At 36.1% G+C, this 22,983-nt stretch overlaps 3 protein-coding genes across 3 annotated transcripts in view; all 3 read right to left on the reverse strand.

Annotated features, from left to right (window-relative positions):
- CBG20396 overlaps nucleotides 1-4,306 on the reverse strand; it is a gene marked incomplete at both ends in the record, with an annotated part of 6,523 nt that extends 2,217 nt beyond the window's left edge. Inside the window, 3 exons of the mRNA XM_045241347.1 lie at nucleotides 190-429; nucleotides 2,315-2,628; nucleotides 4,213-4,306. Coding sequence (XP_045097030.1) covers nucleotides 190-429; nucleotides 2,315-2,628; nucleotides 4,213-4,306 — 648 coding nt within the window. The remainder of the gene's footprint in view (nucleotides 1-189; nucleotides 430-2,314; nucleotides 2,629-4,212) is intronic.
- A 1,066-nt stretch (nucleotides 4,307-5,372) lies between these two features.
- Nucleotides 5,373-7,780, reverse strand: CBG20397 (the record flags this gene model as incomplete). The annotated part of the gene is made up of 3 exons (XM_002646496.1): nucleotides 5,373-5,575; nucleotides 6,516-7,195; nucleotides 7,749-7,780. 3 exons carry the CDS (start codon nucleotides 7,778-7,780, stop codon nucleotides 5,373-5,375), a joined length of 915 nt encoding a protein of 304 aa, XP_002646542.1.
- Nucleotides 7,781-8,179: 399 nt separating this feature from the next.
- CBG26630 lies at nucleotides 8,180-13,812 on the reverse strand (the record flags this gene model as incomplete). Its single annotated transcript, XM_045241348.1, has 3 exons — nucleotides 8,180-8,263; nucleotides 8,457-8,860; nucleotides 13,734-13,812. 3 exons carry the CDS (start codon nucleotides 13,810-13,812, stop codon nucleotides 8,180-8,182), a joined length of 567 nt encoding a protein of 188 aa, XP_045100338.1.
- Nucleotides 13,813-22,983: the final 9,171 nt, after the last annotated feature.

Here is a 22,983-nt window from a genome sequence, read left to right on the forward strand (position 1 = left end):
CCACTTTGACTTTTCGATGCCGTTTTTCTCAATGAAGGAATTTTTTTCGAATTTTTTCTTTATTTTTATCGGAATCTACATAGAATTCTGTACAAAATAAAGCAATAAAATCTTTCACCGCACACCACCTTTAAGAATTTCAAAAACATTTCTAATCGGAGTCTACAGTAACCCTCCCCCTTGACTTACCGTAGCAAACTGCGAAGAGACACCAAAAATGACGACCGGCAGTCCGTAACTCATGAATGCTCTCATCACAGGCGGCATCTGGTCAGCCGTCGTGCCCATTTCGATTCCAACCTTAGTGACCAGTGCCATGGTGGCCGCAGAAATGAATGGAAGTGCGTAGTAGGGATCTGTGGCTGTGAGATCTGTGAACCAAAGGGCACCGCCTTCCGAAAGTCCCGGATAGTTGACAGCTACCATTTTCTGCAAATTTCGGATTTTTAGCATATTTTTTGTAGTCAGAAGGGTGAAAATGCGCTCAAAATAGTTCAAAATATGCACAATTTTGAACCTAAAATTACCAATTTTTCCTTAAAAAGCGGCCAAAATCAGTCAGAAATAGTCAAATTTCTAATCAAAAATCGCGAATTTTCAGCTAACATTTCTAACCAAAAGATTGGAAAATTCCCCCGAGAAATGCCAAATTTTTGAAACCAAAAAATATACATTTCCGGCCAAATATCGGAAATTTTCTGCCAAAAAAAAAAGGCAAATTTCTAGCTAAAAATGGCGAATTTCCAGCGCAAAAACGGCAAATTTTCAGGAGAAGAAGAGCGAAATTCCAGCCAAAACTGGCCGAATTTCAAACTAAAAGTGGAAATTTTTAGTTAAAAATAGCAAATTTTCCGAAAATCGACTCAAAATCCTTCAATTTCCGGCTAATTTTCAGTGATTTGCTGTCGAAAAGTCTGGAAATTCTACTGAAATTTGACCAAAATTGACTAAAATTGGTCACAAAAATAGGAACAAAGAAGGATTTTTTAAGGCTAAAATCTATCAATTTTTCACCCGATTTTCAAAATTGAAATTGACCGAAAAAGGCTGAAAATGGTCAAAGAAAATGGTCGGGATTGTTTCAATTTTTTGGCTAAAAATTGGCTAAAATATCAAATTTTCAGTCAAAAAAAAGGTAAATTTCCACCCGACGAATTAGAAAATTCCACAAAAAATGCCAAATTTTTTAAACCCAAAAAAAGACATTTCCGGCCAAATATCGGAAGTTTTCAGACAAACATTTTCATTCAAAAACCCTCTATTTTTGGATAAAAATCTGTAGAAATCACGATTTTTTCAGCCGATTTCTGGCTGCAAATCTTTCATTTCCAGCCCAATTTTCAGCGATTTTAGTGATTTTCAGACATAAAAAGTGTCGAAATTGACTAAAAATCGACTGATGCTGAAAATGGTCTAAAAAATAGATGGGAAAAATTCCATTTTTAGGCTAAAATCTATCAATTTTTCACCCGATTTTCAAAATTGAAATAGACCGAAAAAGGCTGAAAATGGCCAAAGAAAGCGGGTTTTTTTTTCAATTTTTTGGCTAAAAATTGTCTATTTTTCCCCCCGAGTTTTCAGCGGAATTTTGAGCTAGAAACTGGCCATTTTCCCCCGATTTTCAGATTTTTCAGGATGATCAGAGATTCTGGAACCCTGAAATTCTAGATAACGAAATTCTGAAAGTTTTGAGATTCTAAGTTTCTGAAATTCAGAATTTTTGAGATTCTCAAATTCTGGAATTCTTAAATATTGGTACTCTGAAATTCTGAGATTTCTAGATTCTGAAATTCCTGGGTCCTGAAATTTTGAAAATCTGAAATTCCTAGATTCTGGAATTCGACGATCACGATTTTTTTTCAGCCATGTTCTGGCTCAAAATCCTTCATTTTCCGGCTAGTTTTCAGAGTTTTCAGTGATTTTCCGTCTAATAACATCGAAATTAGCTGAAAATTGACTGAAATAGGCTAAAAATGGTCTTAAAAAGATGGGAAAATACTTTTTTGGCTATAAAATCTCTCAATTTTTCTCCCTATTTTTCAACATCGAAATTGACCAAAAAAGGCTGAAGATGGTCAAAGAAAGCGGGTTTTTTTTTCAATTTTCAGTTTTTTTTTCCAATTTTTTGGTTAAAAATCATCACTTTTTTCCCGATTTCAGTAGAATTTCAAGCTGAAAAAGGACGTTTTTTTTCCAATTTTTAGCTAAAAATTGTCTATTTTTCCCCGATTTCCAGCATACTTTTGAGCTGAAAATTGGTTGTTTTCCCCCGATTTTCAGCTAAAAACTAGCTTGAAAATCCCTGATTTCTAACCTTAATAGCAAAGAACTGGGTGGCAAAAACGGCACCGTTCGCCGCCATAACCATAAATTGACGTCCCAATCGGATGTCTTTGGACCGCAAAAAGTCGCGTTGCTCGAGAAGAATCTGCTGCTGGAGTAGCTGATTATTCTCCTTCCTCGCTTCGTCAATTCGATCGCGAAACTCGTTCATCTCTTTTCGATACATTGATTGTTTGGCGACTAGTTTCTGAGACATCACTGGCACCCCTATTAGAAGGGCACGCAAGGTTATGGTCGTTGCGACGATTGTCAGCCACCACGGAATGTCCAGGTGCATGTGCATGCCTGAAAGGATATGGGCGTTTTTTAAAGGGGGACTCCGACCAGAAATTTTTATTGCATTAAAATGTGTTAAAAGTTATCTATCTTCCGAATATTATTGCAAAAAATACAAAATTCTGAAAATGTAAAAATTTGAAATTTCTTCAAAATTTTAGAAAATAGAAAATTTTGAAAATTTAACTGTATATAGAAACCGCTAGAAATCGTTTCGAATGAGTAAAAAATCTATGAAACCTCGAAAAATTGCTTAAAAATACGAAAAAAAACTCTGGAAAATCTTTAAAAAAAGTCGATTTTTTAAAAACAAAATTTTCAGAAATTGCTCATTTTGTTTTCGAAAAAACGTTAGTTTTTTTTAGAATTCAGAATTTTGGAGATTTTGAATATTTCGAATTTCCAAAATTTTCTTAAATTTCAAAAATTCTGGTAAATCAAAAAATCAGAAATTTCGAAATTCCAGAAAAAAATTGAAAATTTCGAAAAATTCTTCGAAATTCGAAAAATTAGAATTTTGTCGAAAATCGAAAATTCTGGAAATTCGGAAAACATTGATTGAAAATGTCGAAATTTGACTGGAAATCGTTCTAATCTGGTAAAAAAATCAGATTTTCAAATTTTCAGCCTGTTTCAGACAATTTTTTTTGTGAATTCAAGTCATTTTTAGCTCATTTTCAGCTTAAAAATCTCGACAAATCGCGATTTTCCTCGATTTTTCGGCAAAATTTTTAGATCTTCTTAGATTTTCCAGCTGTTTTCAACGATCTTTTTTCGATTTTTCCAGTTTTTTCTTCTCTGAAATTTGATGGAACGGTGTTTGATTACTGTAGAAAACCTCGCATTTTGTAGTTTTTGATGCAAACAAAATCACGTCAAAATGAATTTGTTTGCAAATCAGAAACTACAAGCTACAAGGGTTTCTACAGTAATCCACAGTAATGCAAACACCGTTCCATCGAATTTCAGACAAGAAAAAACTGGAAAAATCGAAAAAGAATCTGAAAAAATAGGTGAAAAACCTAAAAAATTCTTAAAATTTGGCGGAAAATCTCCTCGAAACGTTGGACTTTTGGAAGCGATTTTTCGAGATTTTCTCAACATTTTAGGCTGAAAATAAGCTAAAAATGACTTAAAATTTCCAAAAAAAAAATGGTCTGAAACAGGCTGAAAATATGAAAATCTGAAATTTCTATCAGATTAGAACGATTTCCAGTCAAATTTCGACATTTTCAATCTATTTTTTCTGAATTTCCAGAATTTTCGATTTTCGACAAAATTCTAATTTTTCCGATTTCCGAAAATTTTTCGAAATTTTCCATTTTTTTCTGGAATCCGAAATTTCTGACTATTTGAATATCCAGAATTTTCGAAATTTAAGAAAATCCTGGAAATTTGAAACATTCAAAATCTCCAAAATTCTGAAATTCTAAAAAAAAAAACAACTAAAGTTTTCTCGGAAACACAATGAGCAATTTCTGAAACTTTTTTTTTTCAAATCGATTTTTTTAAAGATTTTCCAGTTTTTTTTCCGTATTTTCAAGAAATTTTCAGACTTTTTTCTTTCCAAAAATCTTCAGAAAAACCCCTTACTCTCGAGTGCCCATCTAAAATATGACGATGGTATTCCACCACGACCAGAGCCCGAGCTCCTCCAACACTGATTCTCCAGAAGCGATAATTTCATCCAGCGAGAGTCCGGGCGCCGGTGGCGTCGGCAGTGGCGGAAGCTCGGATGACGTCGCCGCGGATTCTGTGAATTTGAAGACGTCCGCCGAGGAGATGTTTCGGGTTTGACACGTGGCAAAGACTGGATTCAGATGAAGACGAAGGTGTCGGATGGATCCTGAAGACGTCGTCGTCAGGCAGCGGGAAGCAGCCGTTCGCATTGGAACGGACAACATTCTTCTGCAAAATTCTGGCTAGGAAAATCTGGAATTTTCAGAAGAAAAAACAGAGAAAATTTGGGGAAAATTCTGGAATTTTCAGACAAAAAATATGTCAAAAAAAGCAGAGAAAAATCGGCAAAAACCACATTTTTGGAAAGAAAAATGAAAAAAAATTGAAAAATGGAATGATTACTGTATTAATAATTGCAAAAAATGACGGATAGATACAGAAAAAGGCGGAGAATTTACAGAGGAAAAATGGGCTGAAAATTGAAGATTTTTAGGCGAAATTTAGGCGATTTTAAGACATTTTTTAGCATATAATTATCAATTCAAGGCCATTTTTGACGATTTTTCTGAGCTAATATTTACCAAAAATCAAGTTTTTTTCGGATCTTTTTAAGCCAATTTTAATTATAATTGCTCCAAAATTCCCAATTCTCAGCCACTTGAAACAAGAAAAACTGACAAAAAGTTGGAAATTTTCAGCGAAATTTTCAGCGGAATCAGCGAAAAACAAATGAAAAATGGGAATTTCCAGAAAATTTTAGGCTATTTTCAGACTTTTTGGGTCGTTTTAGAGCTAATTTAGCTCAGTTTTCATCAAAATTTATCCCAAGAATTCCCAATTTTCAGCCGAAAAGATACAAAAATGACACAAAAAAGCGGAAATTGGGAATTTCCAGACAAAAATATGGCTAGTTTTAGGCTCTTTGAGATTATTTATAGGCTTGTTAGGTCATTTTTGACCTAATTTAGGCACTTTTGAAGGTTTTTCCGAGCTATTTTTCACCAAAATTTATCCCAAAAATTCCCAATTTTCAGCCAAAAAGATACAAAAATGACACAAAAAAAAAGAAGAAATCAATAATACAATGGATTATAGGTGACCCAATGTCCATCTGGCTTCTTTTTCGCCGCTTCACAAGTGGTGAACAGCTTCTTATAGGTATCCGATTTCGTTGGATCCGATTGAATGTCTGAAGACGTCGCCTTTCGCTTCTCGGCTTTTCGATCTGAGGCTCCAGCTCCGAGCTTGGCGATTTCCAGCTTTTTCGCGAGATCCGCTGAAAAATTAGAGAAATTTTTAGTTGAGTTTTCAGAGAATTTCGAATTCTAGGAAATCAGAAATTATTGTCTGAAAATTCCAGAAATTCCGAAAATTCAAGAAATTTCTGAAGTTCAAAAAATTAGGAATTCCAAAAAAATCCGCATTTTCAGCCTATATCAGACCATTTTTTTTTGTGAATCAAGGGTAATTTTCAGCATATTTTCAGCTTAAAAAACTTCTAAATTTTTTTAAAAAAATACAATTTTCCTCAATTTTTCGGCAAAATTTTTAGACCTTTAGGTTTTTCAGCTATTTTTTCAGATTCTTTTTCGAGTTTTCCGGGGGGGGGGGGGGGGGGGGGTTTTGTCTGAAATTCGATGGAACGGTGTTTGATTACTGTAGATTACTGTAGAAAACCTATTATTCTGTAGTTTTTTTTGGGAAAACAATCACGTGGATTTTGTTTGCAACAAAAAGATCTCCAAAATTCTAGGTTTTCTACAGTAATCCACAGTAATCCACAGTAATCAAACACCGTTTCATCAATTTTCAGACAAAAAAATGCTGGAAAAATCGAAAAGGAATCTGAAAAAAAACACTGAAAAACTTTAAAAGGTCTAGAAATTTCGCCGAAAAATCGAGGAAAATCCCCTTCAAAAGCGATTTTTTGCAATTTTTTTAAGCTGAAAATAAACCAAAAATGACTTAAAATCGCTGAAAATTATCCTTGATTCACGAAAAATGGTTTTACACAGGCTGAAAATATGAAAATCTGAATTTTTAAAGTCAAAATTTCGATATTTTCTGTCTAGAATCTGAAAAAATAGCAGAATTTTTTTTTGAAAACTTCAAATTTTTCGAAAAATGCAGAATTCTTTTTTTTAATTCTTAAAAAACCGAAAAATCAAAAATTCAGAAATCGAGAAACTCGGAAATTCCAGAAAAAAGACCCTTACCACTCTTTCCAACACTAGCCATCCCCCTGGATCCTGGAGCACTGGGTCCTGGAGCATCAGAAGACGTCGACGGCCCTTCTGAAGCCATTGCCGCCGCTTCCATCTTCTCCGCCGTCTTCTTTGCCTTCTCCTTCTTCGCCGCCGCCTTCTCAGCCTTCTCGGCCTCCCATTTCAGTTTGTACAACTCCAATTGCTCATCCTCCGGATTCAGAATCACCATCTTCGTGGCGTCGTACGGTCCACCACACACGTGGCAATTCTCCGACTTGACTTCTTGTTGAGCCTTCTCAGAATACACACATCCACACTGCCAATTCACCAAAAAACTCTGAATTCCGTTCATTGGAACGTTGGTGATAGGGCAGAGGAACTCGGTCTGATTCACATCATTGTAGTCGTCGCCCTTGACGTCGCCCCGCTTGAAATCCTTATTTTCAGTCAATTTCAGCTCTACAAAGTCGCGGGGTCCCTTGATATGACTGGCGGCGGCAGATTTTGAGATAGTTTTACTCAGAATCGCATTAATGACGTCTTCTTTGTTGTAGAGCTTTCCGAAGCGGCACGCGATGACTGGTTTCTTCAGTGGCAGTTGGGTCAATTGGCAATTCCTCCATTTTGTCGCATTCTTCACGTGCTTATCGAGCTTCTCCTTCTTTTTCTTCTGTTGAACAAGCTCGCATCTGGAAAAATGGGGACTTTTAGGGGGAAAATTGAGAAAATCGGTTGGAAATGAGCCTAAATAGCTTAAAACTCTCTAAAAGCTCGGAATAGGCCAAAATTAGGCCTTAAACTTGATTTTTAGCCCCAAAATAGCCGAAAATAAGTCTGAAAACCATGAAAATCGATAAATTTTGACTTCAAAAAAAATATTTTGAAGTGATTTTTGCCAGAAACTGATTTTGGATCATTTCCCGAAATTTCCCATGGAAACCTCGATATTTGAACTGAATTCCCTATTTTTGATAGAATTCGAAGTTTATAATCGTTTAGAGCCCTAGAAAGTCCTAAAAATCGCGAAAAAAATCTCAAAACTTATTTTTTCGATTTTTTCCCGGAAACATCGATTTTTTTAGATTTTTAGCACATTTTCCAGTTTTCCCACCCTTTTTCATAGCTAGAAACGTTTTTTAATGCTTAAAATCGCTTCAAAAGTCGTTTTTTTCTAATTTTTTTGCAACTTTTTGAAATTTTCATTTCATTTTCTCCACTAAATCGAGATAAATAAACACTTACCGTTTCGGGATAGTTCCTCCGTCGGCTCCCATGGCGGAATTTCTCAGAAAATCGCGAAAATTTCAGTCAAAAATCGATGAAAAACGCTGAAAACCAAGCGAGATCTGTGACGAAACGACGCCCCGCCCACTTTTGCAAGCGGCGCGCGCGGTTTTCGCAATGCTGCGGCAGGGAGATGGAGTTTTGTCTATTTAATTTTTAGATGAATTTATTGAGACTCCGAAGGGATTTTAATAACAAATTATGACAAAAAGAGAGATTCGGAAAAAAATACCGGAAAATGAAAGAAATCACATGAAATTTACCATAAAAAAGAGAGGAAGTGGAGCTAATAAAAAACCTAGGGGAATGAGGGAAAAATGATTTAGAAGTATTTAAAATTAGATTAAATTAAATGCACATGAAGTGATAAATTGAAAAAATAGAAGTTTTTAGTGGATTTTCATAGATTTCAGCTGCCTGGTGAGCGTCTCTTTTATCTTCTTCTCGCGTTTGGCTTCGAGTTGGGCCAGATTCTGAAAAAAAACTATTGTGAAATTCGGAGAATCAGAATTCAGAAATACAGAAATTCAGAAATTCAGATATTCAGAAATTCAGAAATTCAGAAATTCAGAAATTCAGAATTTCTGAATTTCTGAATTGTCGAATTTCTCAAAAATTTGAACTTTTGGACTTTTTTGTAAAAAATTCAAACTCCCGCCTACTCACTTCAGCTCTTCTCATGGCATACTCCTTCTTCTCAGTCCATTCCTTCTCAATTTTTTCAAATTCGTAATCCATCAAATCATCGGTATATTCCAGCCTTCCACTCCATTGGAACCGGTCCTTTGGTTCGATTCTATGGAACCACATCGAGAAGTTCGATGTGGAATCTCCGGACGATCTGCTTCCCTGGATGTAGCTGGGTGGTCCCAGACGACGTTGGCCTTCTTCTGAATCCTCACCGGCTGGCTTATTCTTCTGGAGAACCTCCTGAACATCCCATGGAGTAGCTTCCTCTTCATTAAAGGGTGACTCGTCAACTTGGAAGAACTGATAAGACGAGAATATGGGATGTTCAGGGGTGGTGATGGGATTGGATGTGGATGGAGTGTTGGTCGAGGTGGAGGGATCTGGAAAATATAGATTTTTAGGTCTTAATATCACAAACATTTTATCAATTGAAAATTTTTCAATATCTTTTATAGGAACCAAGATAATTGAGCTTGAATTGCGCGCGGTTCAGCCAAGGAAGGTTTATTACTTTGAGCCCAATTATCTAAGCTCCTACCAGCGATGTCGAAAACTTGTCAACTGATGAAATGTTTATCATTTAATCAGTAATATTTTATCAGTTGACCAAGTCCTGATTGCTCTCTCAGGAACCGAGATAATTGAGCTTGAATTGCTCGCGGTCGGCTGATTGCGTCATCACTGTACTTGGCTACTTTGAGCTCAATTATCTTGCTTCCTATGCGAGATATTGAGAAATTGTCCACTAATGAAACGTTTATAATGATATCAGCTTTATTTTATCAGTGGACAACTTTTTGATATCTCTCGCAGGAACCGAGATAATTGAGCTCAAAGTTTAATTACTGTTATTTGGCTGAAAAACTAAAATAAAGATAAACAAATATTTTAAAACATCTGGAAAAATTTCTTCTTCTTCTTATCAGTGGTTTTTTAAAAATTTTTTTTTTCAGATTAAAAATTCTGAATAACTTGATTTCCCAATAATAATTAAGTTTCGAAACTCTGCGAAATTTCAGTACAGTAGTTTTGAAACAAAAAATTTTTCGAAGAAAGCTAGAAAATCCGGAAAAAAAAGTTTTTCCTTGAATTTAAAAAATTCAAAAATTCAAAAATTAAGGATTCGTGAGATTCAGCTATACAGGAAAAAACTGTACCTCTTCCATCATGTTTTATCTTCGTTTTCAGGCAAAAACCTCCAGCTACAGTAGGCCAAAGTTTGGCAAATAATTTAGACAGAATATTACTAGTTGCTCCATTTTTAGTTTTACTCATTTTGGACATTTTTTCAGCAACGAGAACGATTGAGTCACAATGAGAACGGGCGGGGCGTTCTGTATTTTTTTCAGTATGAAAAACTGATAAATTTACTGATAAGGGTGTTGAAATTTTAGCAGTATTTCTTGCTATTTGCTTAAAAGTGGTGGGAGACACGGTGGAGACATTGCACCCAAAAAATGTCTCCCCACCCAAAAAAATTGTTAGCCTGTTCTCAAAAGGGCCGAAATATGGTCTCTGAAAGTGCTTTTAGTACTAAATTTCGGCCAAAAACATGCATTTTTCGAGGTTAAAAATTAGCTTTTCAGGATTTGCTTGAGTGCGAAACTCATTTTTGGACATTTTTCTATCTTCTAAAGTAACTTTTAAACATTTTCAAAAAAATTTTTTTGAAAAATTTTGAAAAAAAAATCACCATGGGGTCCCCCACACTTTGAAAATGATTTTTTGAAAATTTTTTGAAAAGTGCGAAAAAACGTTCCAATTATTCAGAAACGATAAAAATAGCATTCTGCAAATTTTTTCAGCCCAATGTTGTCTTTGGGCTCAAAAAATCTCCAAAATCTGATTGTTGTTAGAACTTTGACAGTTCCTAATTTCTGAAATATCGCTTGAACTTAACTGAAACCTATAGAAATAGGTTCGAATCTTGTATGTGATCGATTTGACAGTACTCCACCTCAAAAAGAGAAAAATTGAGCAACTTTCAGAGACTGAAATTTTCGTTTTTAACTATACGAGGATGTAAGAACCGGTCCAAAAGACCATTATCTATTTTTTCCTCAAACTCTCATGAAATCTTTTTTTTTCTTTGAAAACTTTTGAAATTAATCAAAAATTGTCATATAGTGCCTAGGGGGGCAAATTTGGAATCAAAAATTAGTTTCAAAAAATGCAAAAAAAGTTTTACCACAGTGGGGGTCGAACCAGCATAGTCAATCCTAATGAGTCACCCTCTTACCACAACACCACACAACCGATGTTTTCCTCTCACGCGGGATTGGTAGACGAGGGAAGGGGAAGCCGAAGTCGCCAGCGCACCGAAATCGGCCCAAATTTTCAGACAACGTTTTTCGGCCTGGGAGTGAGAACGGGCTAAAAATTTTTTCGTCATCGTATAGAGCATGTCTTAAACTATAAGTATGCAAATTTTGAGCAAATTCTCAACCGTTGTCTAAAAAACCTTCCCTTGTTAAATTAATCTAATATTAGCTGAATAAATTGAAATTACACAGTTACAATGGAAAAAAAATAGTGTTGTTTATGCAAAAAACCGGCATAAACTGAATTTTTTAAATGTAGAATTTTTGTGAAAACAAGCCCAAAGTACGAAACTTTCATGGAAACGTCTGAAAAACTTGAAAAACCTCCAAGTTTTTCCTATTTTTACCTACCAGTCGGTTTACGCCCTTTCTGCCCACCACCCGTTACTGTGGTGAACCTAAGGAACGTCTCCAGAAGACTTCAAAATCAAAATTTCGGAAAATGAAGAGTTCGGACATTCAATTAGACACATTTCTGATCCACTTTGTCCAGGTTTCAGCTCAATCGGTGAACGTTGAGTGGGTGATAAGGCGCGTGACATACATACGCACCAGAGATGAGCGGAAGAGATTTACGGAAATTTACGGAAGACGGTTTTTTTTTCAAAATGAAAAATGCTACCAAAAAGTTGTGAACGCACAAAATGTAGATCTCAATGAGAGTTATTTATTGGTATAAAAGTTATCTCATAATAGTGATGGAGAGTTGAGATATGGCGTTTCTTCCGTGTTCCGTCTTCCGTCTGGCACACGGAAGACGGAAGACGGAAGAAAGACTCTATTTGAATAATCCAACAAAATTTCGAAACAATTTTAATACCAATCGATAGCTCTCATTGAGATCTACATTTTGTCTGTTGACAGCTTTTTGGTAGCACTTTTCATTTCGAAGATAAACCGTCTTCCGTAAATTTCCGTAAATCTCTTCCGCTCATCTCTGATACGCACATACGGAATCTGGTGAATGTTAAAGGTGGGGGGACATGAAAAAAATAATGTTCTCGAAATTCCGTTCAAAAATGCCCCTCGAGGAGTTGAACTTGTGAGGGCGATGATTGAGGATGCGGCGCCGCTACCGACTGAGCTACACGGGCAAAGAGAAAGCGGACGCCCGATTGCATACATAAAGGCGAGGACGACAGCTGTACGCAGAGTGACATTAAGCGTTGTACACCGTGACGGTAGAATGCATACTCTAGCTACAAAAAAACTACGAAAAATCTCCTGTCCCCCCACCTTTAATAGTAATGATACCCCCCCCCCCTTTTTTTTCTCATGTGATAAAGATCCCTTGTCATAAAGAGCCGAAATTTTTCGTACAAACTGGTACCAAGATGAGGAAATTTTTAATGAAATTTGTTTTTTCGAAAAGCGACGCCCATTTGTCTGTCTAGCAGTTCTTATCAGTGTATTTGATGAAACCTCGAGACATTGTAGGGTTCTTGGAGATTTTGAAATTGAGGAATTCTGAGATTCTGAAACTCTGAATTTTAAAATTTCAGAACCCATCTTTTTCTAATTTTTCTACTTTTCCAATCTCCAATTCTAATTTTTTCAAAATGTTCTAGCAAGCTTCTCTATGGATTACTGTACCTCCCACGAATATAAATGAAATTGGACAAAGCGGCACCCTCTCACTCCCCTCCCCCATTCAGAATATGTAAACAAAGGGTATCGGCAAAAAAAGGAACCAAAAAATATTTTTCAAGAGGCAATAGTTAGTATGTTTTGAAAACATATTTCAAGAAAAATGAAAAGGACCGCCGAGTGGACGTCTTTGATCATTACCGCCAAGCATGGATACTAATTTGAGTCTAATTATCTCGGTTCCTATTAGAAATATCAAAAAATCTGTCAACTGATAAAATGTTACTGATATTATGATAAACATGTTATCAGTTGACAACTTTTTGATATCTCTTACAGTAAGTGTGATAATTCAGCTCAAAGTGAAACCTACAGTACTCCATTTTTCTTCTTTTTTCTATTTCCATCCACTCACAGCAATTTGAGTCATCATTCTCCATTGAGACTGGTCAATGTTCCATTGAGACTGGTCAATGCTACAGTATACTGGGCAAAAAAGAATAAAATCCAAAAGACGATTTCCGTTGAAAATAGTTGATTTTTGAGTTCTTACAAATGCGCTTTATAGTTGTCTGTCTATTTTGAAAATTTCACAAAATATGAAACAAAAATAGAGCTTTATTTTTGTAGTGGACAGCTTTTTTGTACAATCATTTGTTGATAGGGAAAAACAGCTTTAAGATAGCCATAGCCAGGTGATTGAAAGAGTTAGAGTTAGACCGTTAGAGTGTCTCGCCGTCTGCGTCTCTAGGCCGCTAGGCTATGAAAAATTGAGAAAAAAAAATTAGTTTTTAAAAAAGTAGATTATTAGAAAACAAAAGGCAAAATGAGATATATCTCTTATTCGTTTGCTTTCTAGTTAAACATTTTGAAATTTCGAAGTTTATAGTAGTTGCACTTTGAGCTCAATTATCTCGCTTGCTACAAGAGATATTAAAATTTGATGAACTGAAAAAATTTTAGTGAGATTATGATAAACATTTTATAAGTTGACAAATTTCTGATATCTCTTGTAGCAGACGAGATAATTGAGCTCAAAGTGTGCATGTATGGTGGTGAAGCAATCGGCGACGCCGACCGAACAGGACTGCAATTCAAGCTAAATTATCTCGGTCCCTGTAACATTTATCAAAAATTTATCAACTAATGAAATGTTTATCATAATATCAGTAACATTTTATTAGTTGACTACTTTTTGATTTCTCTTACAGTAACCGAGATAATTCAGCTCAAAGAGCAAGGAGTGTTTTTAGTGCATTTTTTTGATAATTTTTTTTTGATAAATCCTCATAAATTTTTTTCTTATTTTCCCCATTTTCAGCTATTAATTATTCATAAAACTCACTTTCTTGTTGACCATCTTCTCGGAAGCGTCTCGAAGCTTTCCGAAAAATGTCCACAACAATCACTAGCAGCTTGCTCATTCTGAAGAAATCGATTTTTTTAGAAAATTCTAATTTTTCGGCCTAAAAAGATAGAACAATGATCCTCTACAAAACAAACAGAAGAGAAAATTGGATTTCTGTGTCTCGTCGGATTCTCATGTGTTTCTCTAACTGTATGGTTTTCGATTGGCCGGAGTGGTCGCAGATAGGCGCCGCCCACTTTTTTTTGGCAAATTTGAGAGAAATAGTACGGAATGGGGGAGAGACGCAGACAGTTAGAGTGATGTTTAGGGGAATTTTAGGGGTTTCGGAAAATCTCGAAAAAAAAAAAATCAGAATTTCAGAGAAATCCCGAAAAACTCAAAAACTATCATCATTCATTTTTCTAATAACATTCACCAAATTCTGTATGTGCGTATGTATGTAGCGCGCCTTATCACTCATTCAAAGTTAACCGATACAGATGAAACTTTTTAACCGATACAGATGAAACTAAAAGAGGTTGAGTCATGGAGGAGCGTAAACCGACTGATAAAATTGACATTTTCACAATATTCCATTACCATTCTCAACAATTTTGAAATATGAGAATTTTGGACGTATTTCAGAAATTTGGCTACTTCCACTGTTTTTGATTATTCAGGATTTTAAAGTTTCCCTTGAAATTTTGAAGTTTTTGGAAATTCCAAAAAAAATTGACTTCAGGCTTTTTTTCAGACAATTTTCATATCATTTTAAGGCTACTGTAGTTGATTACAGTAATTCCTTCTGTCCAATTTTTCTACCAATCGTCCAGTCTTCTCCTCCCCACGCTGTCTCATCGTCTCCAATTCTTCCCATTTTTTTCTCCTAAATTTCGTAATCACTTCTTTTATGTATTTCCGTTTCCCTGTTTTCCCCCTATTTTTCCATTATTACACTGTACATGAAGACTCCTCGCCTGTTCCTTTTCTCCCCTTTTTCCTCTCCTTGGTTTGGTTAGCAAACCATTATACGGTATTTTGTCACTTCTCGAAAATCTAATAGAGACTCGAAAAATGGTGTTTTCTTTTTAAAATCTTTTTCGCATGCAAGTAAAAAATAATGTAACCGTCAGAACTTCTTCTGACTCAGAAGCCCCTAACGACATACCGTAATCCCTGCACTCCACTTTGAGAAAATTTATCTTGTTTTCTGTAATAGATATCAAAAAGTTGCCAACTGATAAAATGTTTATTATAACATCAGAAATATTTTATCAGTTGACTACAATATTTTATCAGTTGACTAAGTGTGCAAGTATGGTGGAGACGCGATCAACAAGCGCGCGGCCACCACCGAGCCGCGCGCAGTTCAAGCCGAATTATCTCGGCTCCTACAAGAGATATCAAAAATTTGCCACTCCACTTTGAGCAAATTTATCTTGTTTTCTGTAATAGATATCAAAACGTTGCCAACTGATAAAATGTTTATCATAACATCAGAAATATTTTATCAGTTGACTACTTTTTATCAGTTGACTACTAGCAGGGGCGTTGGGGAATTTATGCGGTCGAATTTCTCGAGGCAATTATGTTTAGGCTTTCTTTGATTTTTGGGGGGGAAAAGGAGTTTTTGGAATCTCAGGCATTCTTTGGAGTTTCCTATCATTTCGTATTCCGGATTACTAGATTTTTCGAAAATAGTTATTTCAAGCTTATTTTCCCCCCATTTTCCACCATTTCATAGCTGTTTTACCCACAAATTTTTTTTTCATTTTCTATCGAATGGAAAAACCAGGAACGTCTTCAGAAGACGTCAAAATCGAAATTTCAAAAAAAAAACGGAAAGTTCGGGCATCAACTAAGACACATTTCTGATCTATCTGTCCAGGTTTCAGCTGTATCTGTTAACTTTGAATGGGTGTAAAGGCGCGCTACATACATACGCATATACAGAATGGCTAAAAATAATTGTTTCCGAAAAATCTCGAATCAAAAAAAGGGTTTCTCTTCATCCTCTCCGGTTTCTGGTGTTCTAGGTTTATGATGAGCAATCAATTTCTTGAGAACCAATACAAAATGTCAATGTCTCCTTCCTCTCTCTCTCTCTCTCTCTCTCTCTCTCTCTCTCCAGTGTGCAAGACTTTTTGCATCAAGTCATTTTCTTCTTTTTTTTCGTTATGTCCACACAAACTGTCGATGTGACAAATACACTATTCTATCTCATTCGATTCACTCTCTCGTGTCTTGTGAAACGAAAAAAAAAACGAATATGCCTCAGAGACCACACCCCCTTGATACAGTCATTCACTTCTGGATATATTATTCTTGTCCGGCGGCGGTGAGCGAATTCAAAGGCGCATTGCTGGTCCTGAAGCGAAAACAGCTACGGTTTAAAAAAAAATGGATGCGCCTTCAATACAGTACTTCGGATTAACTTGCTTTCACACATATTTAATTGTTGTTCCTACTTGATGAGAAGATTCAGCTGATTAATTTCTGAGCACTGTATCAAAGGCGCATGTGTTTTTTTTTTGTAAAAACTGTAGCTGTTTTCGCATCAGGGCTAGCAATGCGCCTTTAAATGAAATTTCGGCCGCGAGGTTCATCGCCGCCGGACAATAATAACAGTGAACAAAATTTCATTAATTCGATTTTTCGATTTTCTCATTTTTCATTAGGTACAGTATGACTCACAATTGCTCCTGCTGATGCAAAACTGATCTCTTTGAATATCTGTCGTCAGCATTTCAGCAGCGTAGTATTTACAGACATTGATTTCCACAGTAACCTGAAATTTGTAATCTTTTAAACTGTAAGCTTGTAAGCTATAAGGTAAGCTATATGGTTGTAAGCTATGAGCTTGTCAGCTATGTGCTTGTAAGCTATAAGCTGGTAAGCTATAAGGTTGTAAGCTATAATGTAAGCTATGAGCTGGTAAGCTGTGAGCTGGTAAGCTATGACCTTGTAAGCTATGACCTAGTAAGCTATGAGTTTGTAAGCTATGAATATTTTCGATCTATTTTTGAGTGAACGCATTTCAGTACCCTATAATGTAAGCTAGGTGCTGGTAAGCTATGAGCTGGTAAGCTGTGAGCTGGTAAGCTATGACCTTGTAAGCTATGAGCTAGTAAGCTATGAGCTTGTAATCTATGCGCTTGTAAGCTAGGGCCTTGTAAGCTACAAGCTTTTAAGCTGTAAGCTTGTAAGCTATAAGCTTGTAAACTACAAGCTTGTGAGCAATGATGTAAGCTTTGATGTAAGCTATGAGCTCGTAAGCTATAATGTAAGCTTTGAGCCTGTAAGCTATGAGTCTGTAAGCTATGAGCTTGTAAGCTTATAAACTGTAAGCTTGTAAGCTATGATGTAGGCTATGAGCTTGTAAGCTACAAGCTTGTGAGCAATGATGTAAGCTATGAGTTTGTAAGATATAATGTAAGCTATGAGCCTGTAAGCTATGAGCCTGTAAGCTATGAGCCTGTAAGCTATGCGCATATAAGCTATGAGTTTGTAAGCTACGAGCTTGTAAGTTATGAGCTTGTAAGCTTTGAGCTTGCAAGCTATGAGCTTGTAAGCTATGTGGTTGTAAGCTATGATGTGAGCTTTGAGCCTGTAAGCTATGAGTCTGTAAGCTATGAGCTTGTAAGCTTATAAACTGTAAGCTTGTAAGCTATGATGTAGGCTATGAGCTTGTAAGCTACAAGCTTGTGAGCAAAGATTTAAGCTATGTTGTAAGCTATAATGTAAGCTATGAGGTTGTAAGTTATAAGCTTGTAAGCTACAAGTTTGTAAGCAATGATGTAAGCTATAATGTAAGCTATGAGCTTGTAAGCTATAATGTAAGCTATGAACCTGTAAGCTAGGTGCTTGTAAGCTACAAGTTTGTGGGTAATGATGTAGGCTATGTTGAAAGCTATAAGCTTGCAAGCTATGATGTAAGCTATAAGCTTGTAAGCTATAATGTAAGCTATGAGGTTGTAAGTTATAGGTTGTAAGCTATGAGCCTGCAGACTAGGCGCTTGTAAGCTAAAAGCTCGTAAGCTACAAGTTTGTAAGCAATGATTTATTGCTGTTGTAAGCTATGATGTAAGCTATGAGCTTTTAAGCTATAACGTAAGCTATGAGGTTGTAAGCTATAATGTAAGCTATGAGCTAGTAAGCTATGAGTTTGTAAGTTATAAATTTTTTCGATCTATATTTGAGTGAACGCATTTCGTTTTGATATTATGATGAACGTTTTGTTAGTTGACTAATTTTATATATATTTTTTGTGAAATCATTCTGAAAATTTCAGAATATGTAAAAAAAATTAGAACTTTGATTTTGCAATTGACAACTTTTTTTTAGAAAACTTAAGCCGGAGGAGATGTGCCACGTGGAAGTGACAAGAGAAAGTCCTCAAGGCCTCTACTTTGACTCAATTCATCTCGATTCCTGTGACAGATATTAAGAAGTTGTCAACTGACAAAATGTTGCTGCTATTATGATAAACATTTTATCAGTCGACCACTTTTTGATATATTTTAGAAGAAATGAGATAAATTGGCTAAAAGTGGAATGCGGGCTTTTATTCTAGATCTTGCAGTATCAAAGCTGATTTCTTAATTGGTTTTGAATTCAAATTGTTTGTCTTCTCAAAAATTTTCAAAATTAGGAACTGAACTAAAAATCGGAAACTGTTTCAAATACCTACCTATGAATTTCAAAAGCTCCAAATCCAGGAATCTCTATTCCGAAAGTTTCAAGTTTTTTTTCGTGACTTCGGGACTTTAAGATTTCGAATCTGAAAACTCTAAAAATGTTTCAAGATAGACCAGTTCTTCTTATCGCTGCATCTTCCCAATAATGAAATTCCCTATCACCCGTTTTTCCTTCAATTTCTACCCCTACTCCCACAAATTTCCAGCTTTAAAAAACTCACATTTTCCAGCTAAGCTCGTCATCCCGTCAGCCAATTCGAAGGATTCCAACAGCGAGAGCAGCTTCTTCAGTGGAAGCGGATACATTCGGATCTTTGGAGAAATTTTGGAGATGTGTCTTCTTCATTTGGAGCAAGTTCCGACTTCTCCACCATCGGCAGATCTTCTTTAAGAGCACAGCCAAGAGGATCAACATCAAGAAGAAGCTTGGAAGTCGTCTGCCAAGTCGTCCCCCATCCCAATTCCGAAGAAACCACGTCCACAATGGCCGAACACTCGTGGACTGCCAGTCACCGCCGCACAACTTGGACTGGAGGTCGTTACCGTCTATGACCTGAAAAAAGTTGAAGATGGAGGATCAACGGAGGCTTCGGGATCTGGCGTCAAGCAGGTGAGAGATGGGATTCTGAAAGCTTAAGATTCTGAGCTCAATTATCTCAGTTCCTATGAAAGATATCAAAAAGATGTCAACTCATAAAATGTAGGTGATATGATGGCAAACATTTTATCAGTTGACAAAATTTGGATATCTTTTATAGGGGTCGAGATAATTGATCTTAAAAGAAAAGACATATACGGTAGACAGAAAGAGATGAGCAAGGAAGATTAAAAAGAGACAAAAAGTAGATGTGAAAAACCTTAAAAATGGAATCCAGTACCCGACCTTTAAACAATAGTGACGTTCTGTTTGTTTTTCGTTTCCAAAAGACATTTATACTGGTTACTCACCCATGCAGACAGTCACGTGATAGAGGCGAAGTCTAGACCCGGGGGAACACCCCAGACCTACAGTATCCCTCCTGCCCCCTCCCTTTGGAAATTGTTTGAAATTATTGGATGTCTAGTGACTTCGAAACTCTCAAAGATTTTGAAACGAAAGGCAAAATTTAGAAAACAGCTCTAGCTATGTATGACCTGTAATAGACGGCTCCAGCTGTCTGTTTTGAGTCAATTTATCTCAGTTCCTGTAAAAGATATCAAAATGTTGTCAACTGATAAAACGTTTATCATGATATTAGCAACATTTTATTGGCAAATAACTTTTTGATATCTTTCACAGAAATCGAGATAAATCGGGTCAAAGTAGACGACATAGGAGTCTTTGGAACCAAAGGAAAAAGAACTCACCTGGCCGTCAACTTTGAGCCAATTTATCTCGGTTACTGTAAAAGATATCTAACAGTTGTCAACTGATAAATTACTTATCATGAAATCAGCAGTATTTTAATAGTTGACAACTTTTCGATATCTTACGTAGGAATCGAGATAAATCGGGTCAAAGTAGACGGCATGGGGTTTCCCTGACCGTCAACTTTGAGAAAATTTATCTCGATTTCTATGAGAGCTATCAAAAAGTGGTGAACTGATAAAATGTTTATCAAAATATTTGAAATATTTAATTAGTTTACTACTTTTTGATATCTTTCACAGGAACCGAGATAAATCAAGTCAAAGTGGACGCCATGGACCTTCTTTGAGTCTTAAATCAGTATGGTCCCTTTCATATCTTCTCAGGCTTGAATTTTCCAAAAGTTGTCAATTACAATATTTAAGCTCTAGTTTAGGTTTTGACTACTTTTGTAGGAGCTTAAGTTCAGTGAATTCTGGTGGACCTCAGTTAAAGATAGATGCTATAGTTTTGACTAGAAATCCTAACAAGAATAGAAAAAAGACATATAAAAATGTATGTTATTTTCAGGTCGAATTCGACCCCGATACGTGTCCAATCGGAGAAGCTCATCGTGCAACGCTGATGCGCACATGGTACTAAAGACCCGCCCACAAATACCACACAAAAGCATTAAAGGTTTTACTGTGACACTTGAGAAAAATCCCCCAATTCTTCTATATTTTCTTTGCCAAATTTTCTCAAATTATTTAATTTTTTTGGTATTCCTACAACGGTTGTTCGTTTTCCGGTATTATACCACGTTCTCTGCCCAAATTTCCATAATGATAGCTTTAATAAAGAAATTTTTATCGATTAGCAGTTTTTTCGAGTTTCGAAAAATTACAGTAACATTTGTGTCATGGATATCTTGACTATGGCAAAGATAAGACTACGGTAGTGTGATGAAGCTATAGTAGTCAGACAAGATTACGGTAGGTTCATGTTAAAACTCCTTCAAGGTCAGGATTCTTCTTACAGCCCTCCGCCTGGATACACCAACTTTAAGCCCCTACAAAAGTAGTCAAAACTTGTAAAATCCTTTTGAAAATTTCAGAGAATATAAAACAAAACTAGAGCTTCAATTCTGTAGTTGACAATTTTTAAAGAAAATTTAAGCTTGAGGAGATATGCCACGTGGAAGGGACCAAAGAAACAGTCTCCTGAAGGGGGCCCATGGCGTCAACTTTGAGCTCATTTATCGCAGTTCCTGTGAGCGTTATCAAAAAGTGTTAATATTGGTGATATTATGATAAACATTTTATCAGTTGACTACTTTTTGATAACTCTGATAGGAGCCGAGACTTTTTAGGGGCATTTCTAATGGAAAAGGTAAACAAAGTTAGGAACCCATGGGAAATCGTCTATAACTATCTTCAAATTTTGAATTTTTCGTAAAAATGAACTGAGAAATGTAGAACTAGAAAAATTCTATAAAATGATATATTTTTTGAAATTCCATATGTTTTATGAAAAAAGTTATGAACCAAATAAAGGGCGAGTGGAGATTGATGACCCGGCAGCCGATCCTCTACTTCTTAGCACCCCATAATCTGTTATAGTCAAAATTTATAACATTGTTAGAACTTTTTAAGGTCCACATTTTCCAATTTAGATTGAACAAAAATATGAAGATTGAAGGAAGTTATGGTCTTTACAAAATATAAACCACTAAAAAGCAAGCTGGCTCATTTCAGCAGCTCATCCGAAAAAACGCAAATTTTGTTGAAATTTGAATTTTATATCATTTTGCAGAACTTTTTAAGATCTAGATTTTCCAATTTAAATATAAAAATAAAGTTTAAAATGAAGCAAGTTATGGGTCGGCGCGTAAAATCAGGCGCTTCCCAAATCCCAGGGCATATGGTATTGCGCAATACTGAGCGGTCCCTTTTTAGTGCAAAATTTCGCAATTTTGACCTTTTATGAAAATTGTCTATTTGAAAAAGCAACTAGTCATCCCTTTAACTCTCTTTTTGATCTATGCCGACCCGGCTGGGATACTGTAATTTTGATACTGGGGACTATACCATTTATTGAGGCATTTTCTACAGTATTCCAACTACAATACACCCAAAATCATACTTCTAGCTATTCTAGGAACCAGAGATATAGCCAACAAGAAGTTTGGAGAGACGCAGAGAATCAGAGTGTCTGTTTGTCTGGCGCTCTCTCCCTTCCCCACACTCTCTAGCTGCCTAAACTTCAAATCGCTGTAGCTCGGCTCTTAGAAGACCTGGAGCAATGAAGTTTTTCTTGAATGTTAGGATTCATTCCCTTTCAAAAATGAAAATTTTCAAAATTTGATGAGAAATGAAAATTATGATTCTAGTTATTCTTGAAGCGGAGATACAGCTAAATGAAGTTTAAGGGTAAGAGAGTGTGAGGAAGTGAGAGTGCGCAGACGAGCAGGCTCTCTAATTGTCTGCATCTCTTCTAAACTTCAACTACTGTATCTAAAGTTCTGAGCGAGCTAGAAAACTAGTTTTTTTACAGGTGAAATATAATACAGTAGGAATTTTCAAATTTAACAATTTTTCTGAAAAAAAATGCTCGAAAAGTCTGAAAATAGGTGAAAAATCCCACAAAATGGTCCCAATTCAATTTCACTAGCTCAGCTGGAAGCCGAGATATCGCCATTTGAAAGTTCAGAGAGACGCAGACAGTTAGAGCTTCTCGCAGTCTGCGCTCTCTCCCTTCCCCACACTCTAGTTGCCTAAACTTCACATCGCTGTATCTCTGGTTCTAGAAGAGCTAGAAAGTTGATTCTTTCACAGAAATGTGTGTAGTTTTGTGTATTTTTAGGATCAAACAAACATTCTAAAAATTTGATGCAATTTTCATTGTTCCAGGTCTCCTGAGAGCCGAGATACAGCGATGTGGGGTTAGAGTGCAGACAACCAGACACTATAACTGTCTGCGTCTCTCACTAAGCCATGCAAGTAAATGACCTTGAAATTCAAAAAGTAGAAAATCTAGGTCACCGTAATAGACGTTCTAGAAAATTCTCAACAAAAAAACTGGAAAAACAAACCCTAGATTTTGCCAAAAAAAAAAGCACCTCACAGACAAAGGGGCGGGGCTTGGGAATTCTGTAGAAAAACGTTCGATATTGTGTGTTCTGGACTGCAAGGGGGGAAAAGGGGGCGGAGCTTATTTTTGT

The sequence above is a fragment of the Caenorhabditis briggsae genome (genome assembly GCF_000004555.2).
Source record: "Caenorhabditis briggsae complete genome, chrI, whole genome shotgun sequence".
NCBI lineage: Eukaryota > Metazoa > Nematoda > Chromadorea > Rhabditida > Rhabditidae > Caenorhabditis > Caenorhabditis briggsae.